General features: G+C 38.8%; 1 protein-coding gene across 1 annotated transcript in view; it reads left to right on the forward strand.

Annotated features, from left to right (window-relative positions):
* The window catches only part of COL19A1 (collagen type XIX alpha 1 chain), a 299,548-nt gene extending 282,960 nt beyond the window's left edge, over window positions 1-16,588 (forward strand). Inside the window, exons 49-51 of the mRNA XM_008684899.2 lie at window positions 9,006-9,134; window positions 15,696-15,773; window positions 15,950-16,588. Coding sequence (XP_008683121.1) covers window positions 9,006-9,134; window positions 15,696-15,773; window positions 15,950-16,077 — 335 coding nt within the window. The 3' untranslated portion in view covers window positions 16,078-16,588. The remainder of the gene's footprint in view (window positions 1-9,005; window positions 9,135-15,695; window positions 15,774-15,949) is intronic.
* The last annotated feature ends 8,821 nt before the right edge of the window (window positions 16,589-25,409 follow it).

Here is a 25,409-nt window from a genome sequence, read left to right on the forward strand (position 1 = left end):
TGAAGATATCCTGCGGAATGTTGTCTTCCTGTAGGGCAGGTGGGCTGACCCCCATCACTTTGTGCCATCTCTGAATTTTATAACCATGTCATCATTCTAACTGTAGGTAGAAAATGTTGAAGGAAAGAGTCAAGAGTCAAGGATTAGGCCTTTCTTAATGCCTTAATTGCATTCCTGCTGTTCGCTTATAAATTCTGTTAATCCATTGTTTCAGTGACCTCTGAATCCATATAGTTTTCTAAAATCTACTCTACATTTTTTTAACCTGTACCTAAGATACCACATGATTTTGTCAAATGACTTGCTAAAATCAGGATCACTCCCCACTGTGAGCTTGATAAAGCGGGAAATTTTTGACTTTATTTTTTTTAAAGATTTTATTTATTTATTTGACAGAGAGAGAGACATCCAACAAGAGAGGGAACACAAGCAGGGGGAGTGGGAGAGGAAGAAGCAGGCTCCCAGCGGAGCAGGAAGCCCGATGCGGGGCTCGATTCAAGGACCCTGGGCCTGAGCCAAAGGCAGACGCTTAATGACCGAGCCACAGTGGCGCCCCCAAATTTTTGTCTTTAAAAAATGAATCCACATTGGCTCTCCTGGTTCCTGCTTCTTTTGCACAGCATCCTTTCTTTGCTAAGCTAAACATATATTATTGAATTTTGCAAGGAATAAGATTACAAAATGCCCCAAGTTCACCGGAAGTCTTCCTACTGCAAACATGGAATCAGCTACTTTAAGACGCTCTGATTATTTTAAGCAGTAATTAGTATTAGAGACCAAAATCTCCATGCTTGAGTGCACGTTATCTTATTTCACACGAGCCCTAGAGATGGAGCAGAGTTAACGCAGGAACTTTGGCTGCTTCCATGACAAAATAAAAAAAAATTTTTTTTTAAGATAATGAATTCATGCTGTTGATTTCAATTTACATTGATTTCTACTAAGTATCTTTACCATGCTCTGGCATGATAGGTCATTAATACAGTTGTCTACTGTTTTTATTTCAAGCTACCAGTTTTCTCTTTATAATTCTAATGTTGCCCTTCAATCTAGAAATCCTTTTTTACTGTCTTTTTTTTTTTTTTGATCTTTGAATCAAGCATCATGAAAGAGCCTCCAAACTTTGCAATCCAAACATTCCCTCTCAACAAGCATTCCTCAAGCATCAACTGCCTGAAAAAGAAAAAGGCATCTCAAGTGTTTCAAGAGAAACACTGAAAAATATAGAGGCATAGACAGGTACAGCTAATTTGCAGGACTCGATGCAGAATAAAAATGTAGGTGCCCTGATTCAAAAATGATTAAGACAGCCATAGTTAAACACTATACCAAGCATAGGACCCTTTTGAGCAAGGGACTCTGTGTGACTGCACTGGTGGCTTGTCCTTGAAGCCAGCCCTGGGCACAGGACCTCCAGGACCTCAGAAAGCATCCACACATTTACTAGACACAATCATGGAAGGGAAAATGCCAGTGAATATGTTTTTGAATTGTGATCTAAAATTCTCCTTTAACTCTTAACATCCATGGGCTCTAGTGTCAATCATCTTTTATCTCAGGCAGCTTTAATGTGGAACTTCAATGCCTTTAACGACTTTAGATTTAGTCTGAGATGTGGGAAGTATTCATTCTGCCCAGTGGACACTGGATGAAGGCATGGCCCCTGGTGGCCTGCCCCCCGCATTCAGCAGAGGAGACGTGCCACTTCCACCCACAGAAAGCTTCCTGCTACCCACTCGCAGGCCACTGTGGGGTTGTTCCTGTGAAGGACTATGCTTCTGAGGAGAGAGATCAGGGGAAATGGACCATTCTCCATCTGTCTTGGGGCAGGCTCTTGCGGCTGGCACTTCCCCCTCAGTCTGTGAGCTCCCCCTCTGCTGTCCTGCCCCAGCTTCCTCTCCCAGTCACTCCCTGCCTGCCAGGAAACAAAGGGTGGGTTCTCCCCCATTTCCCCTACCACCTTCCCCAGTCTTTCCAGCCTGGCAAGGTCCTTCAGAAGCCACATGTCTTGTCTCAAAACCACATTTTAAGGTGGCCCACAAGGGAGCTCTTTTGGGAGACTTGCAGACTCTGAGATTCTGAAATGATACCCCCTCTCCTTTCATCTCTGTTGGTACGAGTCCGGCAACACTTTCTCTCAAACAAAATTCTATCTCAAACCCAGGATTTGGTTATTTAGCACTTCTGTTAATGTGTCCCAAGATTATTCGAATTCAGTCCATTTAACTTTCCACTTAGAAGTCACTTTTCCAAGACTTCTGAACATCATTTACAGAAAGGAATAAAGAAAAACTCCATTTTCACAAATCCTAGAGCTCCCAGGCCACATTTCTCCCTTTTGGAAAGCTTTCTCTGTAAAAGCAAATGCTAATCTTCACACGTTACAGTTGTTACCTAACGTTAAACAGTGTGCCTCCGCCTCCCTCTTTGCCCTTTCACAGGACAGTGGTCTCTGTGGCAGCTAATAGTTGTCTCTGCCCCATTCACCCCTGCACAACTACAGCCTCAGGGGCAACTCTCTTTGCCCAGCAAGTCGTGGACTGTCTATGGGGGCTCAAGGGAGTGCTTGAGGGATCCCACTCCCCACTTTATCATCCTTTCACTGGAGGTCCACACTGGAGCCTAGAGTGAAGCCCAGACCAAAACCCCAAACTTGGGCTCTCCAGCTCCCTTCAGGGATTCCCAGGTCGCTGCTTTCTACAGATCTCACACTTTGGGCTCTGCCCCAAGCCAGCAAGCCTCCTTCAGCATCCTGATGCCCCCATCTCAAACCTACCCATGGTGCAAGAAGGTGATTTCCTACCAACTCCAACTCTGGGCTTCTACTGGGTCACAATGGACAAATATGAGCCCAATCCAAAGTTAAATTAAATTCCCTATTTGATTAGCCAATAGGTCAAATCCTTTTGCAAATAAGGTGACTGTACCATACAGAGTGGGGCAAGATGCTACATGTCTCGCCTTAGCCTCTTTTGGCTTTATGAGGGCTTTGCAGCTACCCACACAAATTAGGATCTTGCTAGATCTGAGCAGCTTAATTCTTGCTGTGACGCCACCCTATTATACTTGGAGGTTTTCATCAACATGCTGGAAGAATTTGCCAACCTGTGCAGGAATGTGGACACATATCCTGCTCTCTTGGTTCTTGAGACAAACTTGGAACCAACTGCAACTGTGGGAAGACAGGAAGGTTAGGGCTCTGTGTCCCTGAGTATTTCTGCCTCCAGAGCCAATGTCCCAGAAAGCCCTTTTATCCATGTTTTCCATACGTATATTTCATATATATGTGAATATGTATGAATACGTGTTATCCTGTTCTCTTGTTTCAAGTATAACACCCCTCTTGCATCTCAACAACTAAGACAGTAAATTACATATGTGTACGTACATGCATCATATATGCATACACATCTCATCTGATAGATACACATCTTGAAGATGTACGTAGACCTTTTAAATACTTCCCACAGCATAGCCTCTATTTCTTTCAATGGCCTCTTTCCATTTCTTTGTTTGGGTCTGTCATTCAGCTTATAGGCTTTCCTTAGTGCCAGGAATCCTTGGATGTCTGTTCATACAAAAGAGTAAGTTCTAAAAACCTAATCAAACGTTACGAGGGAATGGTGGGACTCACCAACCATGAGCTTCACTGAAGGGTCGTCTAACCGGGCGTTTTAAATGAGACGACTTCAATTTCAGTGCCTTTAAGTCTTTCCTCCTATTCTGGCTGGATTTCCCAGAGGAAGTGCTTCCATTTCCTGCCTGGCTGCCAGCATTTGGAGAGCAAAGTAGGGGAATAAATGAGCGCTCATTTATTCTTCTTGTTTTCAGATAGGGAAGCCCAAGACTCAGTGGGATCTTGAGCCCCCCCCCCCAGGGCACACATGATCTATTTACCCTTTTCAGATAATAAACCTTCAGTTTTTTTGCTAGGTTTGGGGAGAAAAAACTACCTACCTGTATAGAGAAAGAAATTGCTAAGACTACTTCTTAAAAAGGCATTCAACTAATTCTTTCGGTTTTAGTTCCCCTTCTTTACCACGCTTCCAGAAGTAATGTGCATTGCCAATTCCTGAGCCTTTTAAGGATTTCGCGGTTTAGAACAGGTTGTTTGTCAGTTTCTAGTATGAAGATTTGGTTTTCTTGAGTCTGCTAAGTCATCTGTCACTCAGCCATCTGGGTCTCAGCTTCCAAAATTTTATCGTGTTATCTTCTTCCGTAGTCTCCCCATTCTTATGCTTTTATGCCTTTTTAAAAAATGTTACTATTGCTTTACAGGGATTCTGGTGCATGTGTTTAATCCCCGTCTTTACTGCAGTAACATTTCAAAGCAGCTTGTTTACAGAGGTGGCAAAAGATTAGGTCAGAAATAAAATGTAGCCGTTACAACCACAAAATGCATATGACTCCACCAAATGATACTGTGGAACTCACAGTTAAAATGAAACTAGAGAGTAACTACTTAAGTATATGAAAGGAAATTACTCTCCTGGTATTTTCTACCCCTTAGGAGAGAACCATATCTAATTTTGGTTTCCACATTTAAGAGATGTTATGGAAAAGCCCTGGAATAGTGAAGCCAAAAAGTGATTTACAAAACAGATTACCAAATCTATAGTTAAAGTTATTTAACCTGAAGGCTAAGAGGTAACAATAGTATCAAACAGATGACTGATTTCCCAAGGGAAATACACGTTAACTACTTTCTGTTTCCATCATAGAGTAACAAAAGAAAGTAAGTTGAAGCTGTACCAAGAAAATGGGCAATTAAACATTGGAATGGGGGGCGCCTGGGTTGCTCAGTCGTTAAGCGTCTGCCTTCGGCTCAGGGCATGGTCCTGGGGTTCTGGGATCGAGCCCCACGTCGGGCTTTTCCGCTGGGAGCCTGCTTCTTCCTCTCCCACTCCCCCTGCTTATGTTCCCTCTCTCGCTGGCTGTCTCTCTCTCTGTCAAATGAATAAATAAAATCTTTAAAAAAAAAATAAACATTGGAATGGGCGTTGGGAGAAAACGATGAATTTCTTTGTTTGAAAATATTTACAAATTCTGTCTGTGAAATAGAAGGTAGACATGAGCCGAATGACGTTCAAATGCCCCTTCATTCTCCATGTAACATAGTTTATCAACACATTAATATTAATGTCTGCATTATGTTGATGAGCCCATTCTCTAAGGAAGGCAAGCCATGGTCTTATTTCTGCATTGGCAGATGGCATATGTGTGTTTGGTTTACATAAGCTCCTATCTGAACTCTTCAATTTCCTGCCTCATTAGCAAGCATAGCCAAAAATGGTTTAATTGACCAAAGATCCCTGAAAACAGAGGAAAGGCAATTAAGAATACAGGTCTTTACAATTTATTTAGAGGCTCAAAAATGTATTATTTTAAATTATAGAGCTTTAGAGTAAGGTTCCGAAGAAGTAATTATCCTTTTGCTAAATGACTATTTCTGAGTGTATCTTAAAGCTAGATAATTTATAGCTAGAAGTAATTATCTAAAAGAATTCTGTTTTACTAAAAATATTAAAAACCGCCTAAAGCAAATTGCTTATAAATTCAATTCATGCATTAAAGAGGAAAAACTTAGTACCGTGAATATTTGTGTTGAGACACTGAAGGTATTCAAAGAGATATATCTCAAATTAATAAAAATTATACTCAGGCCCCTGCATGGCTCAGTCAGTTGAGCATCCAACTCTTTTTTTTTTAAGATTTTATTTATTTATTTGACAGAGAGAGACAGCCAGAGAGAGAGGGAACACAAGCAGGGGGAGTGGGAGAGGAAGAAGCAGGCTCTTAGTGGAGGAGCCTGATGTGGGGCTCAAACCCAGAACGCTGGGATCATGCCCTGAGCCGAAGGCAGATGCTTAACCGCTGCACTACCCAGGCACCCTGAGCATCCAACTCTTGATTTTAGCTCAGGTCATGATCTCATGTGTCGTGAGATCGAGCCCTGCCTCGGGCTCTGCGCTCAGCGGGGAGTCTGCTTGGAGATTCTCTCTCTCCCTCTCCCTCTGCCCCTACCCCACTTGCACAGGCGTGCTCACATGTGCTCTCTCTCTCTCAAATAAATAAATTAATTAAAAAAAAAAGAAAAATTGTACTGAAATATATATCTCTTTTTAGTGCAAAACAGCAAATAATATGCAGAGTTTTAAACTGAATTTCATATTTGTTTGTAAAACACCCAGTTTACAATTTCATATAATAAAGAGATATCTACATTCAATATAATGATTTGCAAAACTATAACTATATACTAATTACAAACTTGTTTTATCCATTTAGTTATTGGGAACAAATGTATGAACACCAGCCAAACATATCCCAGGTGGATAGTGAGGTAATAAGTTTTGCCCAAAGGACTGTATTTTAATACCACTCAGGGATGATTCGTCAGATCCTTACTGGTCTTCTACCATCCCTGTCAATCAATCTGCATCCAGAGATTCTCATTCGTGGGTGTTGTGATGCTTCCATTCTGCTTGCTTTATAATGTGAGAAAAGCAGTGCAGAGTGATTGCTCCTTTGATAATTATACCTAATAGTCCATGTTTTTTAGGGCTTTTCCCTTAATAATTTCATTTAAAAATAAGTTTGTTTTACTTTCTCAAGCAGCACAGGGCCTACATTTTTTAAGTAAATTTTTTATTGAAAGCCTTTTGAAAAATAGGTTTTCCTAGGGAATAATTTGCTCTTTATCAGAAGTTTGTAAAACACACATATCTGCTTAAGTGAAATGTGCCTTTAGAGTTCAGCTGAATGAACTAAACTGAGTGAAGAGGCTAGAGAAAATTGAAGTAACTCTTTACAAGGTCTTCATGATTTGGCCTTTGTTTTTCTAATTGGCAGCTATAGTTTCCAGAATGTTGCTGTCCTTTGGTCTTATCTACAAAGTAAATACTAATTTAATCAGTAAGAAAATTTTCTGGAAGGTTTGTCTATACCAAACCCATGCTGAATTCTTTACATTAAAGATTCATTTTTTTCTTACACACTAGGTGTATCCTTGGAAAATTGGGTGTAAGTTAGTTTTACAAATGAAATCATTTGAATTTGCTTTTTGAAGAAAATATATGAAAAGAAAAAAAAAGAAAGAATGCGGTGAATATCTTTTGTCATGCTAAGGACATGCCCTGCTCCAGTTTCTGTTTTAAATCTAGTTATGCATGTATTCTATTTGTTAAATGTGAGGTATATAAAATATAAACAAACCAAGCAAGTTTAAATAAAGAATCCAATGATAGATTGTATTTATAATGAGCTTTGGATTAATTTGCAGTAATGATTTCACTAAAATTAATTCCTATGGTAGTAAAGTATTGAAGATGGTTTTGAGGAAAAATTGAACTGGACAATGGCCTATGTAGAATTTTATAACAGAGAAGTCAATAGTAATAAGTACAATCTTAGAATGATTATTCAAAAAAGCAATTCCAAGAAGGAATGTCTTATATAATGGGACGAGATTTTAGTCATAAAATAAAGTTTATCAGCAGATAATCTTTATAGCATATGGGGCTTATAAAACGTGGATAATAGCATAGGATGATAATCTCTTTCAGGCCTTATCTAGGATTCCTGAACAAGAGCACTTATGCAGAAAGTATAAAATGCCCAATACAGAGCCCTGCTTACAGAGACTGTTTAATGTAATTAATGATATGTCTTATTTAGGAATTTATTTTAGAGTGAAAATTCTCATTTATATTTTCATTTTTCATATTTCCATTTTCTTTGAACTTCCTAAGTTTCCAGATCCTTTCAATTTCATGAGTTACTAATGCACTGACGTTCTGGATTGTACTCACTTTTATCCAAAGGCATTATTGGTCTATTAATAAATCTCTAAATAAAGTACTAATAGTTGCATGACACTAATGCCGCCTATAACGATACGTTCATGGTCTGATGACTGAGCTCACCCCATAGAAACCCTTTTAATCCATCCTCGCTTCCCTCCCTGGAGTCTTTCTTTAGGACCCAGATAAACAGTGTCAGGCTCCAGGCAGTTTGGTGAATGAACAAAAGGGCAAATGGCAATGATGTGTTCCTTGGGAAGGCAGCATTACCTCCAGGGGAAGTATTGAATTCATAAAGGTCACATCACTCAACACCTGCAAAAGATTTTGCTATTTTTATTGACATTTCTAAATGTTCTGGGTAATTTGTCAACTTCTCATAACTCCTGTGTTCTTTGTTTCAATGTTTTCTTCAGGTTCACGGGAAAGCATAGAAGCTTTTTATTGTTTTACTCTGGCTATGATGGGAATTCAGTGAGAGCATGTTCATAGGGACCAATGCTGAATTTTCTTCTTTGGCCAAATTAGATGTAGTCCCTACTAAAACCATGCCTGAATAATGAGACTAACTGGAAATCAAACCAGAAAAAGTGAATAACATTGAGGGTGTATAATAAGACATTTTTTTAAAAAAAGCAGAATTTGGGATGCCTGGGTGGCTCAGTTGGTTAAGCATCTGCCTTCGGCTCAGGTCATGATCCTGGGGTCCTGGGATCGAGCCCCACATTGGGCTCCCTGCTCCACGGAGAGCCTGCTTCTCCCTCTCCTCCCTGCTTGTGCTCTCTCTCATTATCTCTGTCTCTTTCTCTCTCTCTCAAATAAATAAATAAAATCTTTAGGGGGAAAAAACCCATCTTTTAATAGAAACCTAAAATTCTCTCTGTAGCTCATTACCAGGAGTTAATTAGATTCCAGCAGTAGACTTGCTGCATCTCTGAAACACGGAAAATTCTCAGGCCCTCTGATCAGCACAGGTGGTCTGCATTTATATTCAGACAACTTTATACAATCCATTTTGTTCGACCAATCAATAAAACAACTCTCTCAGCAGTCAGGCCAGTTAGTAAATTAGATGTGCTTAAATTGAAAACCAAGTAGGGTTTTGTTGTTGTTGTTGAATTTCATGTAAAAAAATTGGAAAAATGTTGATGTAAAAAATATTTCTATTACATGATATACTATTTTTTTCTTTCATAAATAAAGAAAGGATGGCCGTGTTCCTATCACAGCTGAAGCTGCCTGCTGCAATGTTGGCTGCTCAAGCTCACGGGAGGCCTGGTCCACCAGGAAAGGATGGATTACCTGGGCCACCAGGAGACCCTGGACCGCAAGGTAAGTCTTCAAGTATAGTACTTGTTTAGAACATGCTAATCACAGTGAAAGCAAATATCTATGCATATACATATGTATGTGTATATATGTACATACACATAGTGATTTATCCTAGTGACATTCTAGCAGTTGATATTTAACTATTACGACGTCAAGGTTAAAACTGACTAATAATTACATGCTACTATAAGTGTATTTTAATAATATTTGTTATAAGAATAGCTGCAACAATGATTGCTTATATGCCATTATTTGGTGGGCATCAAGAGTTGTTTATGCCTCCCTATTGATGTAATTCGACAACAACAAGAATCATCTTAGTAGCCCAAAGAAACTGAGGAAAGAGTCATAAGAGATGCCACTGCAGTAGTGATTTAGGTCCAAGTAAAATTTTAAGAAATGTTAGAATCCTTCCCCATATGGTTTCTAAAATTTTTAAAACAACACTTTACTTAAATTGGCAAAAAATTAAGGTTCCACTGGTAACAAATTGACAGAAGACATGATTTTGAGCACAGCTTGACTAAATTAAGCCGGCAAGACCATTTTCTGGAAATCTGGTTAGCAATCAGCAGAGAACCCAAATAGACCCTGATTTAGAAGTCACAGCTCTGACAAGGAAATATTAAATCTAGTAAGTGCATAGCATGAAAGAGAAAAAAAGGGAAACTCCGTTTCATGTGTTACCACTGAGGAGCTCAAGGGTCCTCCTTGAAATAATCAAAAGTTTGTATAAAGGAGAAAACAGAGAGTGAACATCGAAAGTGCGAGAGAATACAGTCCAGAATACTATCTATGCAGAGAATTACTTTTCTTTCACTAGTTCACTGTCCTCCCTACTGCTTTTCTGTAGCATGAGCCTGGTTTTCCATAGGAAGTGCCCAAGTGACTGACAGGCCCTTCCTCATCGGAAAAAACAACTATCTCCAATCACTGGGTCTGTTGGAGTCTTACCTTCCGTCACAGCTGACAAGGCTTTCAATTTAGTTAGCACGATGTGAAGCAACAGAGACACCGCTCTAGTTCACCTAAACTAAACAGTATATTCTACGTGTCCCTGAGATCATAGAGAAGTTTGGCTGATGGTTGGAAGAAAATGTATGGAGACAGGTAGAGCCTTCTGTGTGTAGACTGTTGTCTAGAAGGTAGTTAATTATTATCTTTTGCTAGTTGGGTCTGTTCTGAAGTCAGAGTCTATGAATCTAGAACCAAGAGCTTGAAGGCTCACCTAAAGATGGATGATGGCTCAAAGCACCTGAAGCATAAGATCTGTTAACACCAATAGCAGAAAAAATACGGACTGATGCTACAAATAGCTGTGGTCAAAGAGGACAAGAATAGTAGGAAAATCAGGATTATCAAGGGAAATAGTTGTGGAACTGAAGTCACCTGTCCGCACAAACTCCTGTCTCCAGGCTCCCTCCCCATGTAGGGAAGGCCCATCTGGAAGGCCTTCAGTCAGAGGCAATGCCAAGACAGCCATGTTAGTGAAGCTTTTGGAAAAAGACTGTTCACCACTCAAATTATCTTCCATTTTGTGCAAGATTTCTGTTGAATTTATCTATTTACTTAAGAAATCTTCTAGACGACTTCTACTCTTGATAGGACTTTTGGGCTCAATTCTTGATTTGGAAAGACTTCCCTATATGATTTCCAACTTTTTAAAAACCAACGTTTAGTGAAATTGACAAAGCTTGTGCTCGCTCCAGCAGCACATATGCTAAAACTGACAAAACTTTTGTCCTGCCATGGAGTTTCTAACAGACATACTTTGACTCCAATTCAGTTAGCTGTCTTTTCAACTTTCATATGATAGCTCCTTTCCAGTATTTGTTAAATTTGCCAGAAAAGCAGCAGAAAAATTAAAACCTACATGAAATGGGGTCCATTTTTAAGGAGTACTTGCCTGTAGTCACACTATACTGATAAAGCCACCAAGAAATCTTGCTGTAAAAGAGAAAACAAGAGGCTGCTGTTTGATTTTTGGTGCCTCTCCAAGAGTTCACAAGTAATTGAAGGGTTTGTCTGTGGTAGAGAAATAGGAAGTGTTCAGAGGATAAAGTTATGCATATAGGCTCCAAGTTTTGCTCTGCCTGACTTAAAAGTTTTCTCCAAAAGGAAGGAAACAAAATGCATATAAAACTGTTACCCTAGTGTCCATTGCAGACGTCAGACGCTGTTGGCTGAATTAGTCCTCTTCGTGACACAGCATGATTGAGTTTGAGAAAAGATTGAAGTGAGAAAAGCAGCACAGAAAGGGAAAGAAAGTGTGGGCACTGAGCCTGGCACAGCATGTCCTGCCCACTCATGGATTCTGTTTGATGGTGGCTCTTCTGAAATTTTTAAGAGACTTTTCTTCCCAGTATTTTTTAGGAAAGAAATCCACTTTCATTTAAAAGGTGGTTTGAATTGAAATGTGTCCTTTAGGAGGAGTCCTTTATTATCTGATTATCTTAAGAGCAGGACAGAAATTTTAGGGGTCTCGTAAGTTTCCTGTGCAATCCTGAGAAGCAGGCGACACGCAGAAAGCAATGAGGACATTGACGGGACCCTAGGACCGACACTCAATCCTAGCTGAGAAAGGGAGGTACTGCTCCTACCCAGATTCTGACAATAGAAATTCAGATCCTCTTTCAGTGCCCTGTCTTCTTGCGGTGAAAATAGAAACCACTGTGTTCTGGGTTGACACGCTTCATTTGCATTTTCCCTGAAGTTCCAAAGGGGGTGATCGTTGACGTCTTTTTTAAATTTAAAAGCACTTCTAGACAACTTTATATTTTAACCATGCCGTGGGATTCTGACTATTGCCTTCCCTCTGTGCAGTGGGAGAACTTTCCTTAGTGTTTGTTCCCACCCCGGATCTGCAGCGTACGTTCCGATGGCTTGTGCAGCGGGGGTGAGCAGGAAGGTGCCACCCTAGGATCAAAGAAGCCCAGCGGCAGGATGCAGCTGGGTTTCCATATACACACGAGCGAGGCGGGTCCTCCCAACAGCCCTGAACCTCTTGGAGTTTCATGAGAAAGAACTTTATTTAAACTTTTTCCAAACACAACTGATTCTCCACTTCTGAAAATTCTGAAGAGCAGATGCTACCCTTGAAAGTCCTGTTTCAGAAAGAGCCCCACCCACAGAGTAGATGTGGAATCAGCAGTGTCCTCCATCCATTTTGAAAGGACATTATTGGGAATGGTTGTTCTTACTTTGGAATTTTTAAAGTTTTGCTGTTTGGGGTTTATAATGAAGAAAGCCTTCTGTTCTATGTCAGCCGCTGCCCCATAGAGGAGTTCACGTGACTGATACAGATCAGACCTGTTGCGTCTGTTAGTGTAAGGGCCTCTGGAAACGGGAGGCGAGTGTGTCACAAGGCCTGAGGCGCTCGGCAGCCCGTCGGTGGGCTGGGACACAGGAGCCTGAGTGACTACTCAGGTGTGCCGCAGGCCCCCACGGAAGAACTGTCCCTCCCCAAATGCTGGAGACACTCCTTTCATGGCCATTTTGTCCAGTATCCAGATAGACGCACTGATTTACAGATTTGGAAGTAAATCCCCGGGGTCGAAACAGAAATCTGTCTACGGAAAGTGCCTCAAGTCTGCCATCTAAAACACGCCAACAAGCACCAAGTTTCTTTAATGACTAGGACATCGCTAGTCAGACGCTGTAGATTAGGACATCACTGTGGTTTTCTTTCCCCACCTAAACTACGGTGATATCGAACTGTCACCCTGAATACTTACAGGCCATGGAGATACGTGTCCATTGACGGGTAGACCTGCCTTTTATTCTTTTCTAAATTTCAAGAGAGGCCTACCCTAAAGGGGTGAAAAAGCTTAATTCTAGAAAATGGGAAAGCTCTTTTTGACTTTATTAGCATTCTTATCTGAAGTTTTGTTGTGAAGCAATTATAAGATAAGACCCTATGGCTTTAGGACAACCTTCATAAGGAACTAGCTTGAGACCTTATTAGGAAAATTGAGAGTAAAAGGTCTCATGTGCTTGTACAATTCAACAGCAATAGTAGGTAGTTATTAACCTAATGAACTGAGAGCTTTGTACAAATAAATCATTACATTTGACAGGAGAAATGTACATGTTACCCTCGTCTGCAAATATGCGAACTGCTGTTTCTTTGTTTTGTGACCCCATGTGCACTGAAATCCACGTGGAACGATAAATTATTGCATTGTATTAAAATCTGAGAACTGAATTTGAATATGTAAGTTTTAGCAGATACGGTCTCCGTTTGGAATTGTGTCACAGGCTTGTTAATCCACTTGATAATCGAAAGTTCATACACCTTTTGCTTTTCTTCTTTCTTCCTCATTTTTTAGCCTATGATCTAAAGCACTTACTGAGATAGCTTGAGGGTCAACTTTATAATTTTTCATAATAGTCGGACCTGCGTTGAACTATCAAATACACCTCATGTAACAAATGTTATTTTACTGCAGAAATGTTCAAATAATGGAATTGGATGGGTGTTTTCAAATGACCCTAAAGATAAGCCTTTTTCCTTGCTTTTCACACAAGTTAAATGAAAGTTACTTATATAAAAGAAATTCTGGTAATATTTTAAATTTGAATATGTATCAACTTCAGATATCATGCCACATGTTCAAACCACTATTGTCTCTATAATCCACGATTTTATTGAATGTCCGTAACAGTTTTCAGGTATAAATGTATGAAAATTTCTCCCTGGTTATATTTCCAATATGTGCCTCAAAATATTTCCTGAATATGTATGCTTTTTTCCCCACTATTTTCACATATATGCTCAGGTGACACCTCTAAAGTAAAAAAAAAATACTGGTGTGACCCCATTGCTTATCATTTCAATTATAATGTGTGTACTGTATGGTCAAGTAAAAATGAAGATGCCAGCCCCAAAACTGATGTCTAATTTTCAACAGTAACGGGAAATCATTTGTCTTACATTGTGCTCATAGAAAACATTAAAATTTGTCCTCTTGTCATGTTCTGCTGTAATAACACCCCTTTACAGAAAGGCACAGCTAAGTCAGGACCTACTTCTCCGACTGAGAGGCTCTCCTGATTGTCTCTGTTGTGCGTTTGCAAGTTTCAGCGTGACTGCTTTGTTAATTTCAAACTAGGTGTAGTCTGTAAGCTGCTGTTTAAGTATGAGAAATTAGAAATTAAACTCCATTTACCATCATCATGAAACTTCAGAGCCACAAAACCTTTTCATCTAACAGAGTCTTACATGGATGCCAATATATAAAACACAGGTAAAAAGTGTTTTATACTTTATATTTTTTATTTGCAAATTTATCTTTTTTTTAAGTATCATTGACACACAATGGTACATTAGTTTCAGGTGTACAACACAGTGCTTAACAAGTCTGTGCATTACACTGTGCTCACCACAGGTGTAGCTACCATCTGTCACCATACAACACTATTACAATATCATTGACTATGTTCACTATGCTGGACCTCTTATTTCCGTGACTTATTCATTCCATAGCAGGAAGCCTGTGTCTCCCACCCCCCTTCACCCATTTTCCCCATCCCACCACTCCCCTCCCCTCTAGCAACCATCAGTTTGTTCCCTGTATTTACAGGTCTGTTTTGCTTTTGTTTATTTATTCACTTGTTTCGTTTTTTAGATTCTACATATAAGTGAAATCATATGGTATTTGTCTTTTTGCTTTTTAAAAGCAGAGATAAGTGTTCCCAGAGGCAAAAATTACTCTGCACTAGTCTAACTCAGGTGACAACAAGCATATTCAAGGATAAGAATGATTTTATCTTAAAATGTATACAGATCTTAGACCTAATTCACTTTGGCTAAGGGATCTTAAATTGATGAAGTGAGCTTGGATGAATCTCAACCTCCTTGCTTTCTGGCATTGTTGAAGCACCTAGTCCTTTGGAGTTATGAACTGCCATGTGAAAACATGGGCTTTCTGGTTTAACACTCCTTGGAAGGGATGTAATGTTGATATAGGTGGTGATTTGAACAAAGATCTGATTTGTCCTCTCCTGACCTCTGGAATGGATGTCCATATACTCACACTGTTACTGTCATTTATTAAAATCATGAATTTTTGTTCCTTTCATTGCCTTTAATTCTTGGACTAAGGTCCAGATTCTTGTTGTCATATCATCTTGTCCTCATACTAAGCAGAACTCTGTCAGTAAGCTTCTTATATTTAACCTATATCTAGCCTCCTGTCAGAATTCTAACTGAAGAGGGTTCACGCACCTTGTCATAGCTATTTATAGGTGATATGAATGATTGATTTGAGTTATTTAGGTATCATTTTTCAGGGTCAAAAAATCTCACTATCAGTAGTTTGACTAGTTGGAACTTTTATGGTAGCTGCATATTTCAAAGCTCCTCATTGTGTATTGCACCTAATCTGTTTCATGTGTAAGCCTAAGGAGATGATCGTGCAAAACAGATAGCTAATGTATTGTTTAGGTTAAGTGAAGGAATAACGTAAATTTTGTGGATTAAGAACATGATTCTCGTATGTGCTCTGTTGCCACAGAACACTCTTACTTCTTGTGTCTCTCTTTTATGTATCTCTCATTTAGGCTACCGAGGACAGAAGGGAGAAAGAGGGGAGCCTGGAATTGGGCTTCCAGGGAGTCCGGGTCTTCCTGGGACTTCAGGTAATAGTGATATTGTCTTCACAACCCGAGCAAGCCTCTAAAAACAGGACCTGCACCTTCTTGCCTGTGGCGCTTGTGTGTTGCTGCACATGAAGTTGAATGACCATGTTGGTTGGAGTGAGGGAGGACGAGCCATGTGTGATCTGCATTCTGATGGGGGTCTTTTATTTCATTAGCTCCGGGTTTGCCAGGCTCACCGGGTGCCCCAGGGCCCCAGGGCCCCCCAGGACCTAGTGGAAGATGTAATCCAGAAGATTGCCTCTATCCTGTGTCTCATGCCCGTCAGCGGACAGGTGGGAAATAAACACACCTGAGGAAGACTTGACACTGAGCTATCTTAATACTCTCAACCCTCATGATATGTGGGTGACTTTTTTTTTCTTGGTTTTTGTTTTTGGTAGGCCAGACATTAAAGGCAACAATTGGAATCCTATTCCTATAGTAATTGGGATATCAGCATTTTCAGCTTTTCCCAATTCATTCCATATGTTTTGCTTTACCATTACTATGATTTTTATTCAGGATCTTCTATGAACTAAGCAAGCAAATCTTGTCATTAGTTCTTCTTCAAGATGAAATTATATCTTATGATTTACTAGGCTGATGGTGATATACATTTTCTAGTCTTATCAACTTGTTTTTGGCCTTTGAGTTCTGCATTTTAAAGTTTTCTTGGAGTTTAAATTTGCCATCATTGCTAAAAATTTCAACTTTTTTGACATAGTGCATTGCTCCTGCTCAATGTTTTTTGAATACTTTTATAGCTGAAGAATTCTTATACCATCCTATGTCCATCCTGCTTACACAGAGAAATAGATAGGCAATAAGAGCTTCACTTCATAACTCATTTTGGAAAAAAAAAAAAAACCAAAACCCAGGAGGCTATTTTATCAGGGAGCCCCAAACCCACCATAGCCAATGACTGAAATGATTTTGTTAATTCTGTATAATGAGCTCAGTTCAAAGCAATCACCACTGGCATGAATCTGTGCTGCATGAAAAGAGGGGAACAGAGTCTAATTGTACAAGAGCTCCACAAGAAAAGCCCAACACTGCAGTCTCTTCACTGAGAGACAGAAGGCAGTTTTCCCTAAGAGGTGTTTGATGGTGGAGTCATCAAGCTGCCTTTGGTACCTTTGAAACTTAAATGGCCTAGCAAAGTCTTGGGGTCCTGGTATCCATTATCCTTCTGGCTGGATCACTCTCCGATTTTAAGACAAGAACTGGCCATCAGAGTAAAGGATGGGATTTGTAGCAACTGGGAAAGAATGCCCTTGATCTAGAAGATGAATGTGCGATGTGTATTGAGGAGGTGAAGCCCAAGAGCTCTTACGGAGAAACAGAATTCTGGAGAAACAGGGCAGCCAAGGAAAGCCATGGGACCGGATATGCAAGTAGCACTCACCAAAGAGTTAGCACTAACCTCGGGGGAAACAACAGGCACTGTGAAGACTGCGGCCTCTGACAGGGAACCAAAGTACAGTGACCACCGACCCAACTGCTTACTGAAGTATTTTTATTGCCTAGCTATACATTATTTTGAGAGGTTGAAAACTGATTTTCTAGAACCTTGGGCATGAGGATGTCGCTGAAGTCTAAACAGTGGGTCCCACAGATGCGGGGAGTGTGCCGCGCAGAGCCCTCCTGTTGAGGAAATGGGGAGGCCCTGCCTCTTCAAAGGGCAGCGCAGATTCCAGTTTGGCTACAACAGGCCAGAATGGTTGCTTTTATTTGTTAATTGGAAAATGAATTTAGAAAGACAAGCCCACTGAGACTGGAACAAGCTATGAACCGAGTTGTGTAGGGAGGCTTTTGTTCAAAGGCACCCATGATTTGAACTGGTTTTCATTATAGACGAACGAACTGCGGGTCAGGTACTGTCTACATGGCTGTGCGCACACACAACCATTTCGTTATTTCGTATTGAATTATGTTGTGTATTTCAATTCCAGGTTTGTTTATTTTATTCGCTAAGGTTATTTTATTTATTTCCAATGTTTTCAACTTTAAATGGATTTTCTTCTTCATTTTCTTTCCTGTGCAATACCTACAATGGTGCTGTGTTGTAGATTACACAATTGGAATATACATATGCACTTTCTTAGTAAAATGATAAATTATCCCTCCCAAAAATGTACAGAGATCCAAAATCTGGTGCTATGTGTATATCTTGAGCTTTTAATTCATTGAACTTTAGTTTTATGGATTTTCTGAAAGCTTCCAACTCATCTGCCACTCCTTTATTTACTTGAACTTGTCACGAAGCTACACATTTTATATGTTTTCAGAGATTATTTTTTCATATTAATTAGTAGGTTGTTTATCCTTTGCCTCTTTGCTGATCCAGAAGTACTCACATTAGCATGTTCGTGCTCTCATGAACTTTTTTGCTGCTGGTGATCAGTGTATTTTTCCTTGTTTTCTTTGAGTCTTAGATATCCAGAAAAAGACTCCATTCATTTTCTTGTTTTATAACTTCTGTTCATTTTAATTCCACAGAATACATCATGCATCCTTTCTTACAAATTGTATGTTTAGGAACCTTTCTTTTTCTAAATTCCATTAATTGCTGGGCTGGTTTATTCCTGTTCCAAGAATTTGGATTTATTCAAGTGGATTAAGGGGGACGGGAAATGTCATGTTCTACGATGCATACAACAAAATAGAGCTCATTGATTCAAGCTCATTTGTTATAACTGACACATATGACAATCTACCTTTGGCATAAGTAGAAAAATGGGACTGTGTCCACATGGAGCGAGCTCCTCTCACCCTATTGAACATTTACCTTCCAACGCTTGTTCTTGTCTCACATGATCGGCAACCAAGAGCGAGGACAAAACCTGGGCCCAGCTAACACAACACCAAATAAAGTGGACATTTGGCAATTGTCTAATGCCCTTAATATTAAGGAAGTGGATAATTAAGACCCCTAATTTGGTGGTTGCAAACTCTGTTGTATCATTTTATGCCATTCCAAAGCATTTGTTTACTTTCAGATAGATGTCAGTAGTGTCCACAGCAGGGAAGAATTACCAAATTTCCTGAATTATCTCTTATTTGAACTCCAGAATAATTATAGGCCATGATGAAAATTAGTAAAAAAAACTGGGTTTGTCCTATGTAAGTATGTTTGGATTCCAGTCTAACATTTTGTACCAAGATCAGTTAACACTTTCAGATAGAAGTCTTTCTATGCAAAGAACAAGATAGACTTCAATTAATATTCATAGCCTTTGGAATCTAAAGAAGGAAGAATAATTCATGAGTTTGTTCATTGTTCTTTCCTGTTGAAGACATTAACCACTTCTTCCTAACCATAAGAGAAACACAACCAGTCTTAACCTTTGAAATTTTTCACTATGTGATCGCAGTAATTTAGTTATGACTTTAAAGTAATCCCATACTCTATTTCTGTATTTCATGACATTGTTGAAACTGCAAATTTTGTCACTTATGGAGCTTAAGTAATTACCTTAAGATATGTTGTAAAAATGTCATTTGATGTTTGGATTATAAAATATTTTTTTATGAATATGTTTTAGGAGTTAAATAAGACTTAGCTTTTCTGCAGTCTTTCTCATCTATTGAGAACCTGTGATATACCTCCTTTTGTCCACAAGATGGTGTCTAAAGCAATTTGAATCAGAAGAACTGAACAGACTTGCAGAAATACAAGGCTAGAAGCAGTTTAGTGGACAACTAAATCAGACCCTTGCCTTTGCACTTATTTTATTTTTTTTTACTTTTGTAAATAATTTCTTATTAATTTGTGTTTTGTTAATTTATGTTCTTCCTCATTTTAAATATCTTTATGAAGAAGGCACAATAACCTGTGATTCCTTGGCTGTTTCCATTTTATTTCTTAAGTGGATTTATATAACTAGTTAACTTGCAACTTTACTATTGGTAACTTTAGTTTGTATACTACCCTCATATTTTGGTGATTAACATGAAAACACCTAAGTATTCATCCTACTTTTTAGACAGGATACTCTCTTTTGATGGACAAGTAAAAAGCAATTAGCTTATCTCAAGAAGTAGACCATTTATTAAGTTACACAATGTCTAAATCTCCATAATGTTCAAGGTACCTAAAATTTTTAAATTTAAAAATTAGATTTGTATAATGTTTCTATTTTTCTAGAAATATATCACTATTTACAAAAGTAAGATAAGGAACACTATTTTTCAAATTACCATTTTAATTTTCCTAACAGAGGTAATAATACCCTGATATTGAGAATTCCTAGGTTAAATTATATTCTTCAGTTTTTTCAGTGAATTCTCAGTATCATTTTGCAGATTGGTTCATTGCTTTTGTTCATTTTTTCCCCCACATTTGCCTGTGTTCACTTTCTTAAGACACATAAGTGTTTATCGTTCTTTCTTCCCCATGTTCTTTCTTAGAACTCGAGTGTTGAGGGACATACCTTCTCCCCCCGCTCTCTTTCTTCTCACAGAGACTACACAGGCTTCTAAAAGGAGGAAATGAAGAAAGAATGAATTTCTGTCTTTCATGCCTCAGTGCTTCTAAGTGACTTGCTCATTGAATTCATTTACTAGTTGGCTGGCAGTGGTAGCATTATTTCCATTAATTTTTTTAATTACCAGGAGACTCAGGAACTCAGACAAATGGATGTCTTCGGTTTTACTGTGTTGGTAGCTGGAGCTATAATCCGAACATTTTCCTCAACAAAATCGTGCCAGACTAACCGGTCAGGTTAACCTGACTGAAGAACCAGTTGAGCGCAGAGAAAACTCACTCAGAAGCAAACCCAGACGAGCAAAACTTACCTCAAAGATAAGGCAGGTTTATAAAACCAAAGCTAAGCCTAAGAAAATCTAAATGGAAAACATTTCATGCTCAGACAATACAGTAATGAGTGATACATGGTACAACTCAAGGAGTTAGCTACTTGCTTCATGAATTCGTCAAAAGTGAATACTAATAAAGTAGGAGATTTCATTAAACTTACGGGGTAGTTCAGTAAGAATTAAGTTTATTAGAAGGGTGTGTGTCATTTGACCATAATAAGCTTATGGGTGTAAAGATGCTAATTAATTTACAGTTTTTTATTTTGCTGTATTATTTAAAGTATATTTTAGGGATAAATACTTTTCAATGTATTGATGTATTTAAATTCAGATTGTTTTATGGCATATTTTATAACTATTTATTTTTTAAAATAACATCTAGGGTGTATTTTTCCCCATTTTGTTTGTTCTCTCTCTTACCTCATCCAACTATTTAAGATTTCATTCTACATACTCAAGTTAAGTGGAATGGCACTCGTCTTATTCCAAATCCCAATTGGATATAATGCTTTGAGGCCTTGATTCCTATCTGTCCATGACACATAATGAGCTTTTCGCTTATCTTAGCAATAACGGATTTGACCCTAAATCAGGGAATTCTAAGGTGCAGTTATTAACACCATTTCTACTCTTCACCACTTCACCATTTCTCATGGCTGAAGCTCCACACTTCAGCTCCATTCTGGTAGATCTCAGCCACAAAGGTGCCCCCAAAGCACTCACATACCAAGCGTGAGCCACACAGATGTCCAGGAAACCTGTAACTTGGACTGTTGTAGGGTTTGTGTCTATACCATGCTGGAGATTATGTTTTTGCTTGTGACAGGAATCAGTGCTTAGCTTATAATAATTAAGTGTATTACCCAACTCCCTGGCAGCTCATAAAAAGCCTGGTCTAATGACTGCGGATAAGAATTACAAGCAGAAAAAAAAAGCCAGAGAGCAATCCGTCCTTCGCCCCTTTTGTCCCACAAAAGTGATCTCCTCACTCATTGGTATAGAGGGGCCTGAGAAAGACAAGAAATGTCACAGTTCACTTTTCTCATAAATGTAAGCTCTTACATCATTAATGGTAAGGCAATAGGCAATAAGAAGTTCAATACATGACATGTTTCCTTAGCAGAAATTAATCACATCAAAACATGCCAGTGCATTTATATGTCTGTTTAGACTGGGGAATGATTTAAATGGGTATTAACTATTCTCATCGTCAGGTCTTCTTATGATATAGTCAATTAGCCAGGTGCTCTCTGAAGAATATTCTTAAGTCTTTTCACACACAGACCTTCGACATGGAGGCCAAAAACAAATTCAAATAAATCTTAAAAGAAAGGTAGTTTCTTGGAGCCAGTTTCCCTCATTTGTTCTCTCTCTAGTTAGTCTTAGAAAACTTGTTGGAGTCAAGAGTAAGATGTGGAAGCATGTTAAGGAGAAAGTCAGCATGGATTGCCATTTATGAAGACTAAAAATAATCAGCGTCCTCTTCCTGGTAACTGGATCTAACAAATAGATTATACTTTCCCTAATTAGTCATTTAAAGAGCATTTGAGCATGTGTATTTAGAGTGCTACATTGTCATGGCCAACGGATTGTGATTTCATATTTACTGAGCCCGTATGCACTCAATACCACCACCCCGGATCACAAGCTCACCGAAAAGGGGTAAATACACAATTGGAAAGGATTTGCTTTACTCAATGAAGAAAAGGACTTGACCTATATTTATTGAGCACAAATATTCTTTATTAAAGATATTTAAAACCATTTATGTCCATTGCAAAATTTGTAAATGGCAGAATCACTAGTTTGCCAGTATTTTTTTATTCTCATTAGTACTTTCTCACTCCTTTTACCGGGGCAAACAGAAAACAAATTTCTTGATATTTGGTATGATTTTATGTATTTTTAGTGATCTTCTCCCTATATTGGTTTATTTTTAAATGCATGGATATTTTATGTCAGAAACACTGTCGTAGCCAAAAAATCAAATAATAGTCAGAGGTGATCTTCTAAAGCAGGGATTCACCTTAGCTTATTTCAGGTGGCAAATCAGATTTTACTAATGATGTTTAAGAATAGCTATATTTGTTTAGACAGCTTGACATATAAAGTGTCTGTAATCAAATCAATCACATAACTGATATGACTACTGGTTCACACTCTTCTGCTAGACAGAAGTCGATTATCCCAAACCATGCCAGTGAATTTATGTGCTCAGTCAACCTGGGAAGTGATTTCCATAGTTCTTAGCCAACCTGTCAGATATTTGGGATGAAAATCATATTGTAATGCGTTAGAAGCACTGCCTAAAAATAAGTCAGCAATCATTTGCCCTTGAGTAATATGCCAGTTTCTAACCAACCTTAATTATTCACACACTCTTCTCTCTAGGTGAGTGCTCTAGGTGACACTTCACCCAACTCTCAAAAATATCTCAAAGAGGTTTGGAACTTTCCATTTTGCTAGAGAGAGAGAGAGAGAGAGATTTGGCTTAATTAAATATTTATCAACTCTCTTTCATTGGAGAGGATTTGCTGGATGCTTTTCTTTGCAATTTCTCAGTCAAGTATTTACTGCTTCTGTAAACTATTTCACTTAACTGAATTTACAATGGATTGTTCCCACCATTTGGAATGTGCTAGTTTTGCGTAATCTATTTGTAAGTGGTTGTTTCCGATATTGCTTATGGTATCCGTGAGCTTGTGTACAGCCTTTTATATATCAAGTTTGTAAAACAGTTGAATGAACTCGTCTTTGAAATTTTATTTTTTAAAAATTTTCTTATGAATACAATATTCTAGAGCTGGGAAACATATTTATTTGGTTATCTAATTTTTCTTTTGTTGTATTTGATTATGTCACTCCTGTTAAAATAAAACCATCTTTGTGGGAAGACAAGGCAATTTCTTTGCATTTATTTGGTTAGATGTTGCAGTACCTCAAAAGGTTTGCCATTTATGTAAAGATCTTGTTTAGTAGTTATAACAGATATCTCTATTTCCAAAAATTACCTATTCCACATGAAGGAAAAACATCCTTCTCAGTGTGTGTAAATGGCACTCATTATGCAGCCAAGTTGGAATCATTCTCCTTAAGCACAATCCATGCTCAAATCACAGAACTAGATGCTATAAGCAGTTTTAAAGAAATCCAAATTGGGGGGGGGGGGTAGAAGGAGTATCTGGATGGCTCATTCAGTAGAGTATGCAACTCTTGATCTCGGGGTCATAAGTTCAAGCCCCATGTTGGGTGTGGAGATTACTTAAATAAATAAATAAATCTTTTTTTAGAAATTAAAGAAATCCAAATACAAATTAAATAATGATTGATTTGGCCAAAAGAATGGGGCTAAAATTTTTAAATGTATAGCAAGTATACAGAAGAAAAAAATTGGTATCAAAGATCCTATTAGGGCTCATTTCCCCTTGACTTGAGATAACTGAATTCCATAAACCAACTGGAGATATTGACTGTTTCAAGCATTGTGCTACGCCCCTGGGAGAAGTTACTGTGACATAAAATTAATATAAGTCTGATCAATAGTTTATAGAAATGTCGATAAAACAGCCACTCAATGTGACTATGTAAATAGTAATAAAGTGCTTGAGTGGTCAGGCGTTCTTATCTTATTGATAAGAATACAGTGCTTTAGCTGAGCTGCCATTACAAAATGTCTAAGAAAAATGGTGAGACATAATTTATCTTTGCAGCAGTGAAGTTCTGAATAGGAAGGAGCTAACAAACCATTGAAACAAAAGCAGTGGTTCCTAACCTTGAAACCAAGCACGGAAGTGGTCTATGAAGTCGAAATAGTCTGCAAACATGTTTGTACATATGCACTCGTGTGTTTTTCTGGGATGATGACCCCATAGCTTTCAATAAATTTCCAAAAGGTCCTTGAAGCTCGACCCCACGCTGCACACATACACACAAAGAACTTCTATCCCCAGGGTAACACCCCCTAGGGAACAGGAAGGGCTTTTTAATTTCTCCATAGAGAAAAAGCGCTGATATTCTAAAAATGCCTATAGAAATACCAGTAACTAAAAATTTTTCAATGTATCTAAATAAGTTCAGTCACTTCATTGAACATGATTATTTATAAGAAAACATGCACGAGATTAAGAAACCATATTTATTTCTTCTTTGGTACAACCAGGGATGTTACCTCAAACCTTGAAAATAAATAACCTCGTTAAAACTGATGAATGGCAGGATATTAAAGTTCCTTCTTTGCTTCACACAGAAGCGCTCAGAACATGGATGGGTTTGGGATACGGTGCAGTTCACCCGACATCCAGGCTGACTACCAAACACGGGCCTAAGGAAACCCCTGCGGGCGGCTCCCGAGAGGACGCGCGGCAGGGCTTTTTGAGCGTGGGTTCTAGTGGCTGCAGTGAGCTTTCTCCCTAACTAGCCTGATAGTCCTCGGTGTACCGGAAGCAGTCATCTGAGAACAACATCTACATAAAAAAGGGAAAGCACTCCTGCCCCTTATTGGCATGGCGCCCCCATGCGTGGCATTTGCACGGCGCGCTCAAGTTCAACATCCCGGGGGTAGGATTATAAATTTATTTAAAGGGAGGGTTTGGGGTTTCTGTTTTTGGTTTTTGTTTTTCATCTGATGACTCTCCTGTCTCCCCTCCACGGGAAAAGAAAGAGGATTTATTGAATAGCACCATTGTTTTAAATCTGTCAAATAAGACTTATGTAATAATATTGAAGGTAATGTCTCTTGCCTCAGCTTCGGTGGTGTTTCTCCTCCACGCTCCTTTGCCAGGCACGGTTTATGCAGACAGCCACGTGGCGCTAAGCTTT

The sequence above is a fragment of the Ursus maritimus genome, unplaced genomic scaffold (assembly GCF_017311325.1).
Source record: "Ursus maritimus isolate PB19 unplaced genomic scaffold, ASM1731132v1 scaffold_29, whole genome shotgun sequence".
Lineage (NCBI taxonomy): Eukaryota > Metazoa > Chordata > Mammalia > Carnivora > Ursidae > Ursus > Ursus maritimus.